Source organism: Leptodactylus fuscus, chromosome 7 (assembly GCF_031893055.1).
Source record: "Leptodactylus fuscus isolate aLepFus1 chromosome 7, aLepFus1.hap2, whole genome shotgun sequence".
NCBI classification, from domain to species: Eukaryota; Metazoa; Chordata; class Amphibia; order Anura; family Leptodactylidae; genus Leptodactylus; species Leptodactylus fuscus.
Window position 1 is genome coordinate 9,448,874 of NC_134271.1, and position 22,375 is coordinate 9,471,248.

At 46.4% G+C, this 22,375-nt stretch overlaps 1 protein-coding gene across 11 annotated transcripts in view; it reads left to right on the forward strand.

Moving 5' to 3' along the window:
- The window catches only part of SOX6 (SRY-box transcription factor 6), a 279,833-nt gene that overhangs the window by 247,371 nt on the left and 10,087 nt on the right, over positions 1 to 22,375 (forward strand). For all 11 annotated transcript variants that reach the window (XM_075280972.1, XM_075280975.1, XM_075280971.1 and 8 more), the window contains 3 exons: positions 15,362 to 15,470; positions 18,740 to 18,913; positions 22,087 to 22,303. In XM_075280972.1, the coding sequence (XP_075137073.1) occupies positions 15,362 to 15,470; positions 18,740 to 18,913; positions 22,087 to 22,303 (500 nt within the window). The remainder of the gene's footprint in view (positions 1 to 15,361; positions 15,471 to 18,739; positions 18,914 to 22,086; positions 22,304 to 22,375) is intronic.

Sequence of the window (22,375 nt, forward strand, 5' to 3'; positions counted from 1 at the left end):
CTCTGCAGATCCACAAGTGCGGAAAGTTACAGTCGTGTGAATGGGACTTTACAGAGCTTTCAATAATACAAACAACTTTGTACTGAAAGATAAAGGTCTCTGGAAATGGAGCATTTGAACAATTAATGTTCACTATTTACATCTCACAGGATCTGTTTCATAGTGACCATGCAATGTTATTACAGGCTGTACTAATATCATGTCTGCTATAAAACAGATACTGTGTAATATAAGTAGTGAATGGCCTCCACACAGTATAATCTACTCTACAGTGGCCCCTACACAGTACTATACGCTCCACAGTGGCCCCCGCACAGTATAATCTGCTCCACAGTGGCCCCCACACAGTATTATACGCTCCACAGTGGTCCCCACACAGTATAATCTGCTCCACAGTGGCCCCCACACAGTATTATACGCTCCACAGTGGTCCCCACACAGTATTATACGCTCCACAGTGGTCCCCACACAGTATAATCTGCTCCACAGTGGCCCCCACACAGTATTATACGCTCCACAGTGGTCCCCACACAGTATTATACGCTCCACAGTGGTCCCCACACAGTATTATACGCTCCACAGTGGTCCCCACACAGTATAATCTGCTCCACAGTGGCCCCCACACAGTATTATACGCTCCACAGTGGTCCCCACACAGTATTATACGCTCCACAGTGGTCCCCACACAGTATAATCTGCTCCACAGTGGCCCCCACACAGTATTATACGCTCCACAGTACACCTCCACCAGACACAGTATTATATACTCCACAGTGAGTCCACATCCACAAAGTATTATATGCTCCACAGTACTCCCCTCCCACACATATATATACACACACAGTATTATACTTGCCCGAAGTCCCATGAAGAGCAGCCGTCTTCCTTCTTCTGACTGCAGGTGCTGATGACTTACGTTATTGCGCTTGCGTTGGGGCAGAGATCGCACTCTGCAGTCAGTGTAGGCCGCAACCTACATTGACAGCTTTTAGCTGTATGTGTATTTGCAATCCTGTTCTGGATTCCCTGTTAGTGAGCAATCCGGGCGACGGCCTGCGTGCCAACAGAGAGGGCTCTACATGCCCTCTCTGGCATGTGTACCATAGGTTCGCCATCATGGTTATAGGGTTTCACCCCATGGACTAGGTAAAATAGTAAAAGTATCAGTTCTAATCTTCCTACTACTGTGCCAACGCTTTTCTGTTCTCCCTGCCATGATGTGTTGTTATGACATGTGACTGCTGCAGCCAATTGAGACCACAATAGTGATGTTAGGTCAGTGCTAAAGCCTATGAAACCAGCGCGGGTTCGGGGGATTGATAGGGTGAGTATTATTACTGCTTATCAGTTGCTTAGATGGCGCCAACACTAGAATTCACAATCTGAGTTCCCCATCAGCAGGTCATTGGGATGTGGGAGGAAACTGGATGAACCCTGGCAACAGAGTGAGGACACAAACTCCATGAAGAGGTTGTACTCAGTAGGATTCAAGCCCAGGACCCCAACAGTGACACCGTGCTAACCACTGAGTAACTGTGCTAACCACTGAGCAACCGTGCTAACCACTGAGTAATCGTGCTAACCACTGAGTAATCGTGCTAACCACTGAGTAACCGTACTAACCGCTGTGCAACTATACTAACCACTGAGCAACCGTGCTAACCACTGAGTAATCGTGCTAACCACTGAGTAATCGTGCTAACCACTGAGTAACCGTACTAACCGCTGTGCAACTATACTAACCACTGAGCAACCGTACTAACCACTGAGCAACCATGCTAACCACTGAGTAACCGTGCTAACCACTGAGTAACCGTACTAACCGCTGTGCAACTATACTAACCACTGAGCAACCGTACTAACCACTGAGCAACCATGCTAACCACTGAGTAACCGTGCTAACCACTGAGTAACCGTGCTAACCACTGAGTAACCGTGCTAACCACTGAGCAACCGTGCTAACCACTGAGCAACCGTGCTAACCACTGAGTAATCGTGCTAACCACTGAGTAATCGTGCTAACCACTGAGCAACCGTACTAACCGCTGTGCAACTATACTAACCACTGAGCAACTGTACTAACCACTGAGCAACCGTACTAACTACTGACCAACCGTACTAACCGCTGTGCAACTATACTAACCACTGAGCAACTGTACTAACCACTGAGCAACCGTACTAACCACTGAGCAACCATGCTAACCACTGAGCAACCGTACTAACTACTGACCAACCGTACTAACCGCTGTGCAACTATACTAACCACTGAGCAACTGTACTAACCACCAACCAGTTTTAACTACTGAGCATCATAGTAACCACTGAGTCACCATACTAACCACTGAGCCACCATGCTTGTGTTATTTTGCACCATTGGAAGCAGTTCTTAAAAGTTTCATGAGGTTGAAAAACCTTTATACTGGGAATCTCCTCTCTCTCGCCAACACACATATAATACACCACTATAACCAAAAAAGATTGATTTTAGTTTGTTTCGTGTGAACATCCTCTGCTGCCCATAACAGGGTTTTTCTGTGCCCTCTGCTGGCCACTGCCTGGGATGTCCTGACAACTTCTGTATTACAGACACTCTACAGATGGCGTGACACAAGTACAATACATCATTATTATATTTCACTTCCACCAGGTTTTTAGAACATATGTATGGAATGGGATGTCCCACTGGCCTTGTATATAACTCAAGCTGTCCAGTCTAGGCAATCCTCTGATATCATTGTAGAGGGCAGAGATTTGTGCAATTGTGGAGGAATCAATATTAGGTTTGTACACACTTATTTTGGTTTAGACTGGACACAACCTGCCAGATATGGTGTAGACCGGTCACAGGACATCCGACTAGATGGAGACCGGACACAGCCTGCCAGGTATGGTGTAGACCGGTCACAGGACATCCGACTAGATGGAGACCGGACACAACCTGCCAGGTATGGTGTAGACCGGTCACAGGACATCCGACTAGATGGAGACCGGACACAACCTGCCAGGTATGGTGTAGACCGGTCACAGGACATCCGACTAGATGGAGACCGGACACAACCTGCCAGATATAGTGTAGAGCGGTCACAGGACATCCGACTAGATGGAGACCGGACACAACCTGCCAGGTATGGTGTAGACCGGTCACAGGACATCCGACTAGATGGAGACCGGACACAGCCTGCCAGGTATGGTGTAGACCGGTCACAGGACATCCGACTAGATGGAGACCGGACACAACCTGCCAGGTATGGTGTAGACCGGTCACAGGACATCCGACTAGATGGAGACCGGACACAACCTGCCAGGTATGGTGTAGACCGGTCACAGGACATCCGACTAGATGGAGACCGGACACAACCTGCCAGATATAGTGTAGAGCGGTCACAGGACATCCGACTAGATGGAGACCGGACACAACCTGCCAGGTATGGTGTAGACCGGTCACAGGACATCCGACTAGATGGAGACCGAACACAGCCTGCCAGATATAGTGTAGAGCGGTCACAGGACATCCGACTAGATGGAGACCGGACACAACCTGCCAGGTATGGTGTAGACCGCTCATAGAATGTCACATTAGATGGACACAACCTGCCATAACTCCCCTGATATACTGTAGCATAGGGTGCTCATAGGGTAGCAGAGACCAGATATTTCGCCGTGCAGGGTGGATGGAGGCGTGCAGATTCTGTACTCCATTATTGGGGGCCTCATCCATCGCACTGTAAGCTCGGAAATCTAAATGAAGCCTCCGAACTCCAGACATCGGAGCAAATGATTTAAAAATGACTTTACTGCGAGAAGCAATTTAGCGAGATCCACATTGTGTCCCGTCTGACGCCTCCTTATAAATGACAGGTCGTACAGAAAAGAACAGCAGCAGAATTCTCAAAGTCAACTTGTCTGTTATTAGTGGGAAGGTTTGAGATGATCTCGCCGCGCACTTGGAGGGGATATTAAATATTGATTTATCTCGCAGGCAGGACGATAGGGAAAAATGAGGCTAAGTGCCCCTCGCCATCTATCAGATCAATGCAATTCATCTAGCGCCCAACAAGAGCGACGCCACACTACAATGGCTGCATGAATCTTAAAGATTGGGTCGCGGCACGGTGATGATTTAATCACAATACGCCGACTCGTCACCTCACGGGGGCGGAAAACACAGCAATTTCTCAGACAATCGCTGCTTTCGTCTTCCCTGTTCTGCATGGAGCCTGTTTAAGATGTGCAGGGCCGGGTGTTGAAATCCTGACAGGAGACATTTGAGCCGCTCGCCGTTACTGTGTGCAAGTTATTTTCGGCTCCGGCTCTCACGACTGCAGCGCGGCCAAGAGAAGCTTTGGAGATCTCCAGAAACTGCCACAAAGCTGATCCTGTAACAACCAGAAAGTGATTATTGTTCCTGCCTGAGACGTGTGTAATAGAGACTTGTGTCACTCCCTGATATCTCATGTCTGCACATACGTGGGATTCCTGCACTCACATCACGCCAGGGAGGACAAACAGATTTATTATGTCCAGAAATATCCTGGATACTAGGAGTAGAGCTGCAGTATATACCTTACCTCATAGGTGGCCAGGGTCCAGACAGAGATGGCAACGTGTGCAAATCATGTACCCCCATATACGGTGGAAGGGTAGGCCGATGTACAATGGTCTGACTAATGTACCCCCATATACGGTGGAATGGTAAGCCGATGTACAATGGTCTGACTAATGTACCCCCATATACGGTGGAATGGTAAGCCGATGTACAATGGTCTGACTAATGTACCCCCATATATGGTGGAAGGGTAGGCCGATGTACAATGGTCTGACTAATGTACCCCCATATATGGTGGAAGGGTAGGCCGATGTACAATGGTCTGACTAATGTACCCCCATATATGGTGGAAGGGTAGACTTGTGTACAATAGTCTGACTAATGTACCCCATATATGGTGGAAGGGTAGGCCGATGTACAATGGTCTGACTAATGTACCCCCATATATGGTGGAAGGGTAGACCGGTGTACAATGGTCTGACTAATGTATCCCCATATACAGTAGAAGGGTAGACTTGTGTACAATGGTCTGACTAATGTACCCCCTATATACGGTGGAAGGGTAGACCGACACTAATGTGTAACAGTCTAACTAATGTACTCCATATACAGTCCTATGAAAAAGTTTGGGCACCCCTATTAATCTTAATCATTTTTAGTTCTAAATATTTTGGTGTTTGCAACAGCCATTTCAGTTTGATATATCTAATAACTGATGGACACAGTAATATTTCAGGATTGAAATGAGGTTTATTGTACTAACAGAAAATGTGCAATATGCATTAAACCAAAATTTGACCGGTGCAAAAATATGGGCACCTCAACAGAAAAGTGACATTAATATTTAGTAGATCCTCCTTTTGCAAAGATAACAGCCTCTAGTCGCTTCCTGTAGCTTTTAATCAGTTCCTGGATCCTGGATGAAGGTATTTTGGACCATTTCTTTCTACAAAACAATTCAAGTTCAGTTAAGTTTGATGGTCGCCGAACATGGACAGCCCGCTCTCAAATGATCTGAAAACAAAGATTGTTCAACATAGTTGTTCAGGGGAAGGATACAAAACGTTGTCTCAGAGATTTAACCTGTCAGTTTCCACTGTGAGGAACATAGTAAGGAAATGGAAGACCACAGGGACAGTTCTTGTTAAGCCCAGAAGTGGCAGGCCAAGAAAAATATCAGAAAGGCAGAGAAGAAGAATGGTGAGAACAGTCAAGGACAATCCACAGACACCTCCAAAGAGCTGCAGCATCATCTTGCTGCAGATGGTGTCACTGTGCATCAGTCAGCAATACAGCGCACTTTGCACAAGGAGAAGCTGTATGGGAAAGTGATGAGAAAGAAGCCGTTTCTGCACGTACGCCACAAATAGAGTTGCCTGAGGTATGAAAAAGCACATTTGGACAAGGCAGCTTCATTTTGGAAACAAAGATTGAGTTGTTTGGTTATAAAAAAAAGGCGTTATGCATGGCGTCCAAAAAGAAACAGCATTCCAAGAAAAACACATGCTACCCACTGTAAAATTTGGTGGAGGTTCCATCATGCTTTGGGGCTGTGTGGCCAATGCCGGCATCGGGAATCTTGTTAAAGTTGAGAGTCGCATGGATTCCACTCAGTATCAGCAGATTCTTGAGAATAATGTTCAAGAATCAGTGACGAAGTTGAAGTTACGTCGGGGATGGATATTTCAGCAACACAATGATCCAAAACACCGCTCCAAATCCTCAGGCATTCATGCAGAGGAACAATTACAATGTTCTGGAATGGCCATCCCAGTCCCCAGACCTGAATATCATTGAACATCTGTGGGATGATTGGAAGCGGGCTGTCCATGCTCGGCGACCATCTAACTTAACTGAACTTGAATTGTTTGTCCAAAATACCTTCATCCAGGAACTGATTAAAAGCTACAGGAAGCGACTAGAGGCTGTTATCTTTGCAAAAGGAGGATGTACTAAATATTAATGTCACTTTTCTGTTGAGGTGCCCATACTTTTGCACCGGTCAAATTTTGGTTTAATGCATATTGCGCATTTCCTGTTAGTACAATAAACCTCATTTCAATCCTGAACTATTAGTGTGTCCATCAGTTATTAGATATATCAAACTGAAATGGCTGCTGCAAACACCAAAATATTTAGAACTAAAAATGATTAAGATTAATAGGGGTGCCCAAACTTTTTCATAGGACTGTATAGTGGGAGAGCAAATCTACATGTAATAATCTAACGTACCCCATATTTTGTGGGAAAAATAGACCTGCGTATAATGCAACTAGTGCACCCCATGGGATGTATTGCATCCACAATTCTCACTTAGTGTCCATCAGTCTGCTCAGCTACTCGGTCACCCCAGGTTGTGTCCTGACATCTCTCTTATATACAAAGAGACAAACCATTATTAAAAAAAAAAAAAAAAAACGCCCTCCAAGGAAAAGTCTCCTTAAGGGGCCGAGATAACGGTCTCCTGTAATTGTGAGAGCCCTTTAGCTCTGCTACTCAGGTGACAACCACTAGTGGACGCCGTGTCAGAGCTGATAGGATGATATAACAATGGCAGGAGCCGTGCACCGCGTAGCGAGTAGTAATCCCGGCCGTGAACGTGGAGCGTAGCACAATATGGATACAGGATTTGCTTTAGAGATTCCCACCTTCACAAACCCTACAAGCGCCATCTGTGCGTCTTCTATTTTTGCAGGGTGTAATAAGTGATGAAGAGACTTGTGAGGTACCAGGAAGCTTTAAACTTTTTGAGATCGGCATCTGCTGTTTATCTGGGGTAAGGTGGAACGACTGAATAAATAGATTCTCACATGTCCTTAGACATTGTCAGCGGCACAGCGTGTTCTCACCGCTCCGCCATACAGAGATTAAAAGGAAAAATGGCTTTCAATAGGAGATTGTCTGCAGACAATACGTCCTTTCTGCTGCCTCCGGACGGGATATAATGGATGGTATTGACGACACTGTCCCTTTCTTGGAGACCATTTGTTTGCTTTGTTTGGGGGGCGTAAGAGGTTTAGTGGACAGAAACTTTTAAAAGTTCTTGAGAGTTCTCTATGTGATCCGACTTCACAGGACACATGAAGGGAAGAGGCCGGAAGTTCTGACAAATGTTTCATTGCTTTGTGGCAGTGGATGGCCATTTGTACAAGACTAGATCAGAGGTTATGGGGGAAGGGGGAAATCAGAGCCATCATATCTACAAAATCATCCAGTAGCTGCTTGTAAGAAAGGAAGGACAAATGTGTGATAGTACAATGACATCCATTCTCTAGAGAGTAGCGGTGACATCACTGAGAGAGGAGGCTATCCATTCACTAGAGAGAAGCGGTGACATCACTGAGAACGTAGCCTATCCATTCACTAGAGAGAAGCGGTGACATCACTGAGAATAGAGGCTATCCATTCACTAGAGATCAGCAGTGACATCACTGAGAATAGAGGCTATCCATTCACTAGAGATCAGCGGTGACATCACTGAGAATACAGCCTATCCATACACTAGAGATCAGCGGTGACATCACTGAGAATGCCGCCTATCCATTCACTAGAGAGCAGCGGTGACATCACTGAGAATGCCGCCTATCCATTCACTAGAGAGCAGCGGTGACATCACAGAGAATGCCGCCTATCCATTCACTAGAGAGCAGCGGTGACATCACTGAGAATATATTATATAGTGTATTGATTGTGGATACAGTGGCGTTAATAATAGTAATTTTGCAGTATATTCTGGACACGCAGCCCTTCTCCCGCTGACCTGTTACGCTTCTATACAATGTTAGTGTAGACTGAGGCTGACAGGATAAGCGGCGGTTCAGTGTCACTAATAGTGGCCTCTGATTTATTAGTGTGTTACACAGCCGGACAGCTCCGGGCTCCTGAATGAGTAGCTGTGAGAGATTTTCTGGAGAGCTGCCCTTCCATCTGACCGAGTGTAATGGAAGCCTCGCTCGCCGCCTACCCGCACATACTTTAACCAAAAAGATTTGTTTGCAAAAGTTAAAAGAAAAAAAAAAAAAAGGAACAATGTTCCAAGTGTGCCATATTCCATCTCTGGGTTATTTTCAGCACATACTGAAACAATTTGGGACATGGCACAGCCCGACCAGCCTGGGTAATCCGACAGTGGGGAGGGGTGCCCGGCGCATTATTAAGCCTCATATTGTTTTACAAAAGATGGAGGCAATCAGTCATCTCTGGGCAGGAGCCTTAACCAAAAAGCACTGACTTTTCTGGCAGCAACAAATGGCATTTAGAGGAGAACAATCCGTCTTTATTCCTCCTCCACTAAAAATATACATCTCAGGAAGGTATAGAATATGGAAATCAGGGCTGCAGCTGCACGGCCCGCCAGCCCCTGCCAGAATACACACCTTTATTATATGTGGATGGAAGGGAGGGGGGCCAAATCTCCATCGCAGGAGGTGCCGGCCACACGAGACCCTCGCAAATCTGTAATGTTATTCAAGGGAGTTTCTGATGTGATGTAAATAAATTAGATTTCACGCAATGGAAAGCTCCTAAATGGGATTCCTCTGCGTCTTCTGAATAGCTGCTTGGTGTCAGTGAATGGAAACAGTCCAGAGGTGTGAACAGAACTAGGGCAGAAGGGGTTAATCAGCAGGAGTAGAGCCGGACATGTTCAGTAGCAGTGTGAACAGGGCTAGAGCAGGACGAGTCCCATGTGTGTAGGACGGGTCTATCAGCTGTTCTAGGCTTAGTCCTGCTTACCCAGCTTGTTACATTGTATCGGGGACAGATTCCGCTTAGTCCTGCTTACCCAGCTTGTTACATTGTATCGGGGACAGATTCCGCTTAGTCCTGCTTACCCAGCTTGTTACATTGTATCGGGGGCAGATTCCGCTTAGTCCTGCTTACCCAGCTTGTTATATTGTATCGGGGGCAGATTCCGCTTAGTCCTGCTTACCCAGCTTGTTACATTGTATCGGGGACAGATTCCGCTTAGTCCTGCTTACCCAGCTTGTTACATTGTATCGGGGACAGATTCCGCTTAGTCCTGCTTACCCAGCTTGTTACATTGTATCGGGGGCAGATTCCGCTTAGTCCTGCTTACCCAGCTTGTTATATTGTATCGGGGGCAGATTCCGCTTAGTCCTGCTTACCCAGCTTGTTATATTGTATCGGGGGCAGATTCCGCTTAGTCCTGCTTACCCAGCTTGTTATATTGTATCAGGGGGCAGATTCCGCTTAGTCCTGCTTACCCAGCTTGTTATATTGTATCGGGGGCAGATTCCGCTTAGTCCTGCTTACCCAGCTTGTTATATTGTATCGGGGGCAGATTCCGCTTAGTCCTGCTTACCCAGCTTGTTATATTGTATCGGGGGCAGATTCCGCTTAGTCCTGCTTACCCAGCTTGTTACATTGTATCAGGGGGCAGATTCCGCTTAGTCCTGCTTACCCACAGCTTGTTACATTGTATCAGGGGGCAGATTCCACTTAGTCCTGCTTACCCAGCTTGTTACATTGTATCAGGGGGCAGATTCCGCTTAGTCCTGCTTACCCACAGCTTGTTACATTGTATCAGGGGGCAGATTCCACTTAGTCCTGCTTACCCAGCTTGTTACATTGTATCAGGGGGCAGATTCCGCTTAGTCCTGCTTACCCACAGCTTGTTACATTGTATCAGGGGGCAGATTCCGCTTAGTCCTACTTACCCAGCTTGTTACATTGTATAAGGGGGCAGATTCCGCTTAGTCCTGCTTACCCAGCTTGTTACATTGTATCAGGGGGCAGATTCCGCTTAGTCCTGCTTACCCAGCTTGTTACATTGTATCAGGGGGCAGATTCCGCTTAGTCCTGCTTACCCAGCTTGTTACATTGTATCAGGGGGCAGATTCGGCTTAGTCCTGCTTACCCAGCTTGTTACATTGTATCAGGGGGCAGAGTCCGCTTAGTCCTGCTTACCCAGCTTGTTACATTGTATCAGGGGGCAGAGTCTGCTTAGTCCTGCTTACCCAGCTTGTTACATTGTATCAGGGGGCAGATTCGGCTTAGTCCTGCTTACCCAGCTTGTTACATTGTATCAGGGGGCAGATTCGGCTTAGTCCTGCTTACCCAGCTTGTTACATTGTATCAGGGGGCAGATTCCGTCACATCTGCCCTATTAACCTATAATTATATATTACCAATAAGATTTCTGAGCCGTTACTTAATGCCACCCCTCGTCCCCGAACTTTGATCTCCTGTCTGATTGGATGGACCATGTCATGCCCCCATCTTCCAGCCTCACCCGATGTTTGTGAATCTGGCTGATCCCAAATCTTATCTCCGATTTCTTCTCCTAGCAGATGGCGGTGTGCGGTTTTATCTCTTTGTTTAGCTTTTACGAGCCATTTACTTGTCTCGCTATTCATTGTAAGATACTTGGCTGACCCAAAACGCGTCAGTAATTCCTCATCCAGGTTAGTAGCGGGAAAAACCACGTAAACACATAAAAAGCATTTATTTAGAGGGAAGGGATGGGAACACTCTGCTGTAAGTACACAATTCACCGCGCAACCGCTAAACTTGTCCCAAGTATTCCCTGATGTTTAGCAGCGCTGTAAATATCATTTATTACAAGCAGTTTCCTCTAAACTCGGCGAATGCATCGCGCCCCGATCTAAGTGTCCCGTTTACATTAAGCCTCTTTATGACTCTTGTTTGATAGAGCGATCTCTAAAAATTTAATGACACTATAAAATAATAAAAATGCCATTAATTTAGGCCGGATCCGGGCGGCAGCGGCTGTAAAGTCACATTAATAAACAGGAGGGGGGTTTTACAACAAAAAGCATTGTTACGTGTCAGGAGATAAATCAGGGGCGTAAATTTAAGAGGCGTTTTAGTGTTGGCGCGCCCGTTATTATAGAATGGCCAATAAGTGTATAAAGCATAGTATATAAAATTTTATGGATCTATACGGCAGGAGAGATCCAGGAGGGCGGACGGAGCAGAACCGCACAATGGAAGACGTCGCTCGCAGCAAGCAAGACTCGCGGTCGCCAGTTTTTCGTCTTCGTGCCCTTTGCGTTTCAGGTCTTTGCCATTTTCAAGATCTCTGCTTGATGTCAGTGAATGGGGATATTTTTTGCATCCTTAACCCCTTTAAGGACGCAGGTTAGTTTGGGCAGTAAGGAACGGCGACTTTTTTTTTTCATATTTTTCATTTCTGGCTTTATTTTTTTGTTGCGATTCAGCCAATTTTTTTCCAGTCTGCCTGGGGTCACCGAATTCTGACGGCCGTAACTTGCCTTTTTTTCTGAGATTATATAGTGCAGGTTTATACGACTTTGCGATACCCAATATGTTTTACTTGACTACATTATTTTTGAAATTGTAGAGGTTTTTTTTAACTTTTCAATTTTTTACTTCTCCACAAGGGAACTTGAGGTCTTTTGATCCCCTGTACGTCAGTTCTTCTGTATTGCAGTACATTGCACGTAGATTTCCTATGCCTAATAGGGAAAGGTATCCAGGAGGCCATGGTAACCCCTAGAACCCCACAAACTGATCGCAGGGGACCCAAGATGGGGTGATCTCGTCCCCCAAATATCCAGATGCCATTTCTTACTCCAGCACCTAGTTCTGGGCCCCGACACATGACAGCGCCATATTGTTAGGCTCAGCACAATCTGATAGTATGGTGCCGAGTAAGGAGGGGTTAAAGGGATATTCCATGAATAACACTTTAACTGTTGGGTTTAGTTGCTGGGACCTCCATGATCAGGATATTTTGGGTTCTGTGTGTTTCCCTCACTGATATAGTAGTGAGTAATAAAATATAGGTAAGGGTGACCGCACTTCTCCAAGGTCTTGATAGATAGGCGAGTGTCACAGGTGCATATAATTGCACCAGAATATGCCGAGTATGGATGGCAGCATAGACCAATGACGACACCAAGTCGACTGGTTTAACTGGTAGGTATTGGAGTGTCCCAATATGGCTGGTCAGTCAGCGCGCTCACTCAGGTTAGGCAATAATAGTCAGTGATTCTCAATTCAAGACTTGTGATTGTTTTATTAGGAATAGATGACACGTTTCGGGGTATAGAGCCACACTGGATACTGGATTTTGATATAGTAGTGAGATAATTTAGAGATAATCCCGTTCCGATTACAGCCTGCCCTACAGAGCTGAGGCCTCATTACAATGTTTCTCATATAGACAACTCTCTGTTTCTGTCGTGATAATTTGTTACATTGTATCGGTGCCACATTCACATCTGCACTGTTCTATCAGTTCTTTTCGTACTAAAAAATGACGGCAACAGTTTGAGGAAATGATGGACACAAATGTATCCCGAGGGTCCCCACTATCTATAATGGGCTCCGTAAAGGGTTTTTTTTTCTGAAATCGTTGGACAAAAAGGACTTTTTCTTGATGTGAACGCAGCCCAAGATGTATCAGCCCGGAGTCCTGAATGTTTGACGTCGCTGTGATCAGCAGCCGAGATCTAAAAAATGTGAAACCTAAAATCTAATAAAAATCTGCCAATCTTTCCTGGTCCTTAGATGGGTCTTCACTCTCCTTCCTCCGCGGGGTTTGGAATTTGACATTTTGTACTTTTTTTTTTTTTTGTACTTATTTTATCAAAAAGTTGTAAAGTCCCGTCTCGGGGCCGCTTTTACCGCTCTCGGAGGCAACGTCAGCTGCGACAGTCTCGGGTCTATATTTTACTTTTTACCTCTGACACATTTGTGGCTGATCTAAGATAGTAGATGTCATGTCCAGTATAGGAAACGTGTGTACCCCCCACCCAGCCAAAATCTGGAAGTGAAACTCTATACTCGGAGCAGAAGACTCATCTCCATAGACAGGAAGAGCGAGCAGTAAGCAAACACTACCTAACGTCTGCAGATTTTATGTCCTGGCCCTGACTTCATCCATAGAGGACAAGGTTTATATTAGATCGCGGATCCATCCTAGCAGCATGCCTCTCAACCTACGATTAAAATTCGAGAACTTAAGTGAAGACTGACACTGACTACATAGCAGGTGGGAAGTGACTATAGCATGGTAGATCAATGTGATGAGTCTACAGAAAGCTGATTGCGCCCTCTACAGGCACTCTATTAGTAGTCATCCACTCTGTAGGTGACCGCTACCTCTGCGCCGGCTGATCTCCATGCAGGGGTCTCTGCTGTGTTTGCTTTTGATGTTCTCCTCGCGCGGCAGAGAAGTGGGTCAGTGCACAATGAGCGGCGCAGCGATCGGCACTTTGCTGCTGCATTATGTATTAGGTCTAACATGAAGGCAGCGGCGTTCTCTCGGCTCAGAGCCGCTTCTTCACGGCGCCAGATTGGAGCTGACATGACATGTAATATTGTTCTGTAGTAATGAACGTCGCAGCCTCATTATTCCCGAGCACAACACGACGACGCTGCGATTTGTCTGAAGAGGAAACAACAAGACAAGAGGGAAAACGCTGCGGATGTCGCTGCAACGTCTTCACTTTACACGGAAACAATAAATTAATGATAACAATTGAAGACTCTTCATGTAGCTGAGAGAATAGAGACTGACTGCTCCCGCACGTACCGCCATCGCAATGCAGCCGACAGGTCCCCTCGTCATACTGGTGTCATTGCTCCTGTTACTACAGGACAGAGCCATTCTGACTGATGTATTTTGGGACCCTGAGTGTTTGGGGTTTTTTAACTTTTGACTCAAAAAGAAGTGTCAACAGGGCCATAAGGTTTCAGGACAAACGCCTGTGATGGTCTTCTTCACATTTGGTCTGGGTCTCCATCATAACGATAAACCTCTGGGCTTCTGTAAATGCGGTTGGGGCCCCCTGTTGCCTATGGGGCTCCTATGGTGAGACACAATGGTGAGAAGGGGGAATTTATCAACACATCTGTAGCATCTTCTGACGTAGGTGTGTGATCATTTGGTGCAGGGCCTTTTGCACCGAGACACATCCCCCATTCTGCTCCTTGCTCACCACTTTCTGCAGATGTGGGCATAGAGAAGGCCGGGGAGGTCTTGTACCAGAATATTTATTAGAGCTCATGACAGTTTTCTGGTGTCAGTTATACAGGAATAGGACGCACCTTGCACTAATCTTAATAAATCTACCCCAAGCAATGAACAAATTCAATAGCAAAGATCGACTTCTCCGCCATAGGTCGTCACCTGCCATACCTGTGTGTATTACAAATAGACACCTGGTAAAAAAAAAATTGTTGAATCAGTCTGTACAGTCCTCTAGGGCCAGGACTGCGCCGAGACGTCTTACTTGTAGAGCAATGAAAACCTTTACAAGTGATTTTCCTGTTTTCTGTACCTGATACTTATTGATAAAAATTCACTAGCGACTCGCAACGTAACTCGCCTTCAATCAGGTGACATAACCCAGTCCTGCTCACAAAGCTGATGGGATCACTACATGGTGAGGATCCGGAACGCACCGTCTTATCAGAATGACAAGGGAACACATCTGGTGATGTAGACTAATGCTCTGAATTAGACATCGGACCGAGAATATCTGACAAGTTGTGCTACATGTGTAATAATATGATGCAGGTATCGGCACGGCTGATATATGAACCCCACATGTCATCCAGAGACCCGTAATCTGTGCCTGTGATATCTGTAGTATCTGGTTGTAGATTCTTGTGTGTCATTGGCATTCAGTGATAATGTTTGCAGATGATGATACAATATGTGTGAACACTTCCCTAAGACATGTGTTACATCTGTCACCATCTGTTAACCCCTTCCCCGGCCTCACCAGAGGAGGGAGACGTTTGGGGTAGATTGGGGTTGTAACGGCAAAGCCTCTAACGTAAATCTTTCTCTTTCTCCAGGAGAGGACACATTACGAGAATATCGGTGCCCAGTTATCGGGGAAACCCAGTGAAGACGGAAAGTTGGGGCCCGGAGTCATCGACCTGACGAGGCCAGAGGATGCAGAAGGTGAATAGGAGCGGACATTAGCGTCACAATATTGGAAAAGACTAGAGATGAGCGAGTACTATTCGAAACTCCAGTTTCGAATAGCACGCACCCATAGGAATGAATGGGCGCAGCCGGCACGCAGGGGGTTAAGCGGCCGACCAACAGCAGTCTGCGTGCCGGCCGCTTCCATTCATTCCTATGGGTGCGTGCTATTTGAAACTGGAGTTTCGACTAGTACTCGCTCATCTCTAGAAAAGACTATATATGAGGCAATATAATCAGCAAGTAAATTTCTGTAAGACATTCTGCATCTTTTGGTTCTTATTGTATATGGAGATGAGATCTGTGAGGAACGTTGCGGGGTGATTGCTCAGGATGTGGGTGACTTATTGTAAAATGTCTCCAAAGGGACCTATTGATCCCTTGGAGTTGGAAAATCATCATGTGACCCGTAGACAGATCACCAATACATCTCAGGACACAGACACAGAGATGCTGCAGTGAGGGCGATGTGGTCAGCGAGATGGGAGGAATGCAGAATAGCGGGTCAGTCGGCTCATACAACGCGAGAACCTCATCGAGCGCGGTCCGTGGTTATTATCCGCCATTCTGGTGTCGAGTAGCTCATTAATTCTACTGTTTGTTAACTTCTTACAAATGATGTGGAAAACGCGCCATCAGACGACTTTATCACAATGTTCCCATGAATATTTAATGGTTTTGTTAATTTGGTTTGCATGTTTTCGCTCCGAGCAGCATTACCTCGCGAGTGCGCCAAAATAATCACAGATTATTACCGGGCCAAAGCCTGAGAATCACATAGAAATGAAGCGGTCCCATGTCAGGAGTGCAAATGTAATTTATGGGGTATATCACCACTAAGAAGAGTGTCAGCTCCAGACCACGTAATACTGCACATTATACGCACAAAATTGTTTATATATATTACACCATAACTTCAAATCCTGATCAACTACTGCGGCTTCTCATAACGTGGCTCATAATATGGAGCTCATCTATTGTAGAACATCTCTGTACACACCTCAGCTGCTGCAGAACCTCCTACCACACACCTCAGCTGCTGCAGAACCTGATAATAGACACCTCAGCTGCTGCAGAACCTCATAATATAGACCTGAGCTGCTGCAGAACCTAATAATAGAGACCTGAGCTGCTGCAGAACCTCCTACCACACACCTCAGCTGCTGCAGAACCTCATAATATAGACCTGAGCTGCTGCAGAACCTAATAATAGAGACCTGAGCTGCTGCAGAACCTCATAATATACACCTGAGCTGCTGCAGAACCTAATAATAGAGACCTGAGCTGCTGCAGAACCTAATAATAGAGACCTGAGCTGCTGCAGAACCTCATAATATACACCTGAGCTGCTGCGGAACCTCATAATTCATACCTCAGCTGCTGCAGAACCTCATAATACACACATCGTCTAGAGCAGAACCTCAGAATATACACCCGAGCTGCTGCAGAACCTCCTAATCCACACCTCAGCTGCTGCAGAACCTCATACCATGGACCTCCTCTACTGTAGAACATTGTACACACCTCAGCTGCTGCAGATACGTCCATTGCACTGTAGATTGGGTGGACAGTTGCAGAATATTGGGGGGCAGCGTTAGACCATTGTATACCTCTGTCCTCCCCCCTCCAGACCTGGGGCCGTTCCTCAGCACAGAGCGGCATTGATGGAGTTTCCAGTTGTTTTCTGGCTCCGCGCTCCGCCAGCTGTAACATCCCACCAAGGTTTTATTTGTGTGCAGTTAAAAATAATATCTGCTTGATAATAATTTTCCATATTAATGATTTAGCGTTTTGCCGCGGTGAGAAGAATGTCCCTGATTGTCGATTCTTGCGGCGTCGGAGTATTTATAGCGCTGTGGGCAGTTTGCGGGGCGCTTGTTTTTCCCTCTTTATATATAAAGCATCGTATGAAAGGAAAAAAGCAAAGACAAAGATGTCACTATAGCAATGGGCGAAGCCACAACAAACCAGACCAAAAAAATCCTGTATATATAAAAGCGCCAGAGAACTCTCCAATAGGAGATAAAAATAGGACGGGGAGATTTGGTGTTAAATAAAGCGAGATAAAAACTACAGAAGTTTGGAGAAGTTGATGCAATTTACTAAGAAGTTCTGTGGCCGCTCAGCCGGGGGAGGGGGGATACTATCATCTAGGCGGGGGCTGGGTAGAGTTTCCTTTATTTTACCACCAGCCACATGCAGCAGCCACCGCAGTCATTAGCTCCTTTAAAACTCAGATGAAAGACGTTCTCCGAAACCACAGAAGGGCTCCGGCGAGATGCTTTGTGCATTGACATATGGCAGAGCGCTGCTCACTGTGCGTCCAGCCGCCTTCAGACGCTTCCATCAGCCGCACATCCAAAGAAAAACGAACAAGTCAGCGACGGCGAGGAACGGATCCGCTGCTAACGGCCAATTAAATCCCAATAAATCTCACATTAGATGCGAGAGATCCCATGTATGTGCTGGAGGGATTGCCAGCAGATCGGATCTCTAGAGATTCTCAACATAGGTTCCTGGCATTGTTAAACATCTCGGCTGCTGCGGAACCTTATAATATACACCTCGGCTGCTGCAGTACCTCAAAATACACACCTCGGCTGCTGCAGAACCTCATAATACACATCTCGGCTGCTGCGGAACCTTATAATATACATCTCGGCTGCTGCGGAACCTTATAATATACACCTTGGCTGCTGCAGTACCTCAAAATACACACCTCGGCTGCTGCAGAACCTCATAATACACATCTCGGCTGCTGCGGAACCTTATAATATACATCTCGGCTGCTGTGGAACCTTATAATATACACCTTGGCTGCTGCAGTACCTCAAAATACACACCTCGGCTGCTGCAGAACCTCATAATATACATCTCGGCTGCTGCGGAACCTTATAATACACACCTTGGCAGCTGCAGAACCTCATAATACACACCTCAGCTGCTGCAGAACCTCATAATACTCCCCTCAGATATGCTGCAGATACGCAGACGTGTCTAGTATTTGTTACATTCATAGAGGAGCTCTCCGTTTTCCAAATTCCTTTAACCCAGCCCCGACCTGACTGATAAGAGATTTTCCCTCATCTTATACGTTTCCTAATGACCGTGTGAGAACTACAATCCTCGCCATAAGCGGCTTTTCTGCGCCATATTTGTGGATCTGACTTGAATTGCAATGAACGTATTACATAGAGCTGGAGTGTTGCTGCATTGTCTTGACTTTTATGGTTTTTATCCTCTAGGGGGCACTACAGTGGTAGAGGCACGAGTCTACAGGGACGCACGAGGACGGAACAGCAACGAGCCGCACATCAAACGACCAATGAACGCTTTCATGGTTTGGGCAAAAGACGAACGAAGGAAAATCCTGCAGGCGTTTCCTGACATGCACAACTCTAATATTAGCAAAATCCTTGGTGAGTGCAAATAAGGGGGTGGCTCAGGAATCGAATCCCCAACACCGCTGACATCCCCACTCTACATACAACCAATGTCCACCAAGTGTGCTAGTATCACCCCGCTGGGCAGAATGTGCTTATAATGGACCAGCCCAAATATACAAGCAGGGTTGGACTCACCAGAGAGACAAAGTATTCACCTGTCCGCCTATATTCTGACGTAAAGAACCTGTCCAGGACTTGAGGGTAATTACAACTTATAACCTATTCACAAGATAAGCCATCAGTATCAGATTGGTTGGGGTCCGACACCCGGATCACATCCCGATCATCTGTTTTGGCCACCATAAGCCATATACTAGGTATACGGCCAGAAGACGACCTGCTCAAGGAAACGAGATCAGTATCAGTTACCTCCAGGTCCTGGACAACCCCTTAGAAATGGTCTCAGTCTCTGGTTTCTCTGGTACTGATCCAAAAGAAAATAGTGGACTAAAAGTCCTGCAAGTAGGGTTGAGCGATCGGGAAAGATCAGATCCCGATCGGCGATCGAGCAAATTTCACGATCGCGATTGGCTGGAAAATTATCAAAAATTGGATTTTTAAAAACGATCCTGAAATCTCAAGATCGGCTCAACCCTACCTGCAAGCCCAACTTTTTCATCCAGCAAATTCTCTTAAAAAGAACAAACCCAAGGGGCTCCATTATAACGGGGTCTCTCGGGCTCTGTGTCCATCGTAGAGCAGATCCGTTTTTGGTCCATTCTTCTGGTCCTCTGACAGATCAGATGAACGGATTTGCGTCAGTCTGATGGAGCTATTGCTCCACTTCTCAGCATTGACCTCCAGAGCTGCAGTCACAATTCTGCTCTTATTCCTGTATCCTGTAGACTGAAGTGTAGTACTAGGCATGTGAATCACTGCATGTATGTTATTAGCATGTTGTGTAGGTTTGTCCATGTCTATCAGCGGCCGATCACATCATCTCCAGCAGCCCCTCTTGGCTGCTTTCCCGCTCGCCCCCTCTCAGTCTGGATAATGTCAGCTTCTGTCGTCAAGTCTTTAGGAAAAGCCGTGGAAATAGAGGAAGATAAACATGTCGCCGTGTCGCTGCGCTGCTCCCACGCGTGTCAGGCCGGCCGTGCAGCTGTTTCCAGGGCTGGGCAGAGGCGCTGACACCTTGTTAAATAAGTCACTTTGTTACATTCATAAAGCTGAATGTATGTAGACAGCGCAGAGTAATGAGAGGATTACTCCCCGTGCCAGAATCCTACAAAGTTATTTTAATTGAGTGTTACATATGCAAAATGGCGGCTTTTCAGCGTTATTTAATAGCGTTCCTTCATTTTGAGGCGAGTGCTGCCAAGTACGTGTGACACGGGATAATGAGGGACATGGCCGTGCCTGGAAAAGCTTATTCTGGAGCTGGGCACTGGCCGGGCTCCTTCTCCATCCTCTTCTCCTTGTATCGTAAAGTGACAACGGCCTGGAAAAAGCTTCTCTCTCCCGAGTCCGGCCATGCTTCGGGCACTCATGTAGCGCTCTGGACGCGGGCGTTTTTTACCACGTTGGTGCCGCTCCCAGGACAAGGCGCTTGTTGCAGTTTTAGTCTCACGTTCATGAAGAGGAAACGCTCGATCGATTCTGTGCAGGTCTAGAAAGAGTTTCTTTTAAAAGAAACTGTGGCCGAAACGTAAAGTGTGAGTTGGTATAGACCGGCCATCACAAAATAAACCATCAATGTCTGAGCGATTATTCACATATTTTTATCTATATATCTACGGATATGTGAATAGACCCATAGACATTCATGGGTTTAAAAAAAAAAAGCCGTCACATGGCTGTTAGTCACGAACATGTAAATTAGGGATTAAAAGGGGTTGCGCCACTTTGGTCACAAGACAGGGCGATAAGTGTCCAATTGCTGGGGACCCGATCACCGGAACCCTCAATGATTAGGAAAGGGGGGGGGGGGGGGAGTGCTCCTAAAGCCTCCTTGTGAATGGAGTGCACTTGTGTGGCCGGTGCTCCATTCCTTGCTGTGGGGTTGCCGGGCCTGTAATCTCCGGGAGCGCTTATAGCCCAGGCCCTGCAGTTGGACTCCCAGAGATCTGACACTTATCCCCTTATCCAGTGTCCTTAAAGATGACCTTTCATGTCCTTGGGCACATGTGGTTTTCTATACTGCTAGAAGGCCAATAGTGCGCTGAATTCACCGCACTGTCAGCTTTCCCGTTATGTGCCCCGGGGCTGGAAATATTGGTGCTGTTATAACAGCACCAATGTCTGCCCACTGTCAGAAGGGCGTTCCTGACAGTCTGGCTGGGCTGTGAGGAACGGCCCTCTCACAGTACTCGTGCATAGCCTTGCACTGTCAGAGGGGGCGTTCCTTACCGTCCAGCGATGACGCTGTGAGGAAGGGGGGGGGGGCGTTTCTCACAGCCCAGCTACACTGTCAGGAACACCCTTCTGACAGTGGACAGACATCGGTGCTATTACGATAGCACCAATATCTCCAACCCCGGGACACGTAACAGGAAAGCTGCGGTGAATTCAGTGCTAGCCCTATATAAAACCGCCTGTGCTTGAGGACATGAAAGGTCTTCTTTAATGGCACAACTCCTTTAAAGGTGACGGAAATGGCCCTCTTTATTAACCCTTTGCCGTTTCCTGCCACGTTGTGAAAAATAATAAGATAATATTTCTTGTATGTTAGCACCTACCTGCCGCTCTCTTGTGTATTATTTACTGTAGAATACACTTTTCGGGTCTATTCAGGTTATTTTAATGAGCAATATCAATGGTAATCAACCATTCACTAGCGGAACGGTTCAAGGCCGAGGATAACGGGCGCCGATCCCGAAGCTTCACATCGTCTTATATAGCCTTGAGTTCTTTAACATTCAACCAGACTAAAAACCTTCGTAAAAGTCGCTTTATGGCAGATGAAGTTCATCCGTAATTAGCATCTGAATGGCGCGGGCGGGGGAGGGGAGATGATCTGATTGTGTTTTGTTACAGACAAATACTGTTCATTTTTGCATTGTTGGTCTTTTATGGTTCAAGGTGCCAGCGCCTCAGGACTCGAGTCTATCGCATCCTTGTGTCCTCATTATCATTTTCTGTGGGTTTCGCTGAATTCCGTTTTTGCTTTCTTTTACGTTTTTTTACATTTATTTCTCTGGCTTTAGGTTCCCGCTGGAAATCCATGTCCAATCAAGAAAAACAACCTTACTATGAAGAACAAGCCCGACTGAGCAAGATCCACCTAGAGAAATATCCTAACTACAAGTACAAGCCGCGGCCGAAGCGCACCTGTATTGTGGACGGCAAGAAACTGCGCATCGGAGAGTACAAACAGCTCATGCGATCCAGACGGCAGGAGATGAGGCAATTCTTCACTGTGGGGTGAGTGCGGCCGATGAGGAATCAGAGAGCGAAACACCATCAAAAGTCAGACAAAAAGTGTAAAAAAGAAAT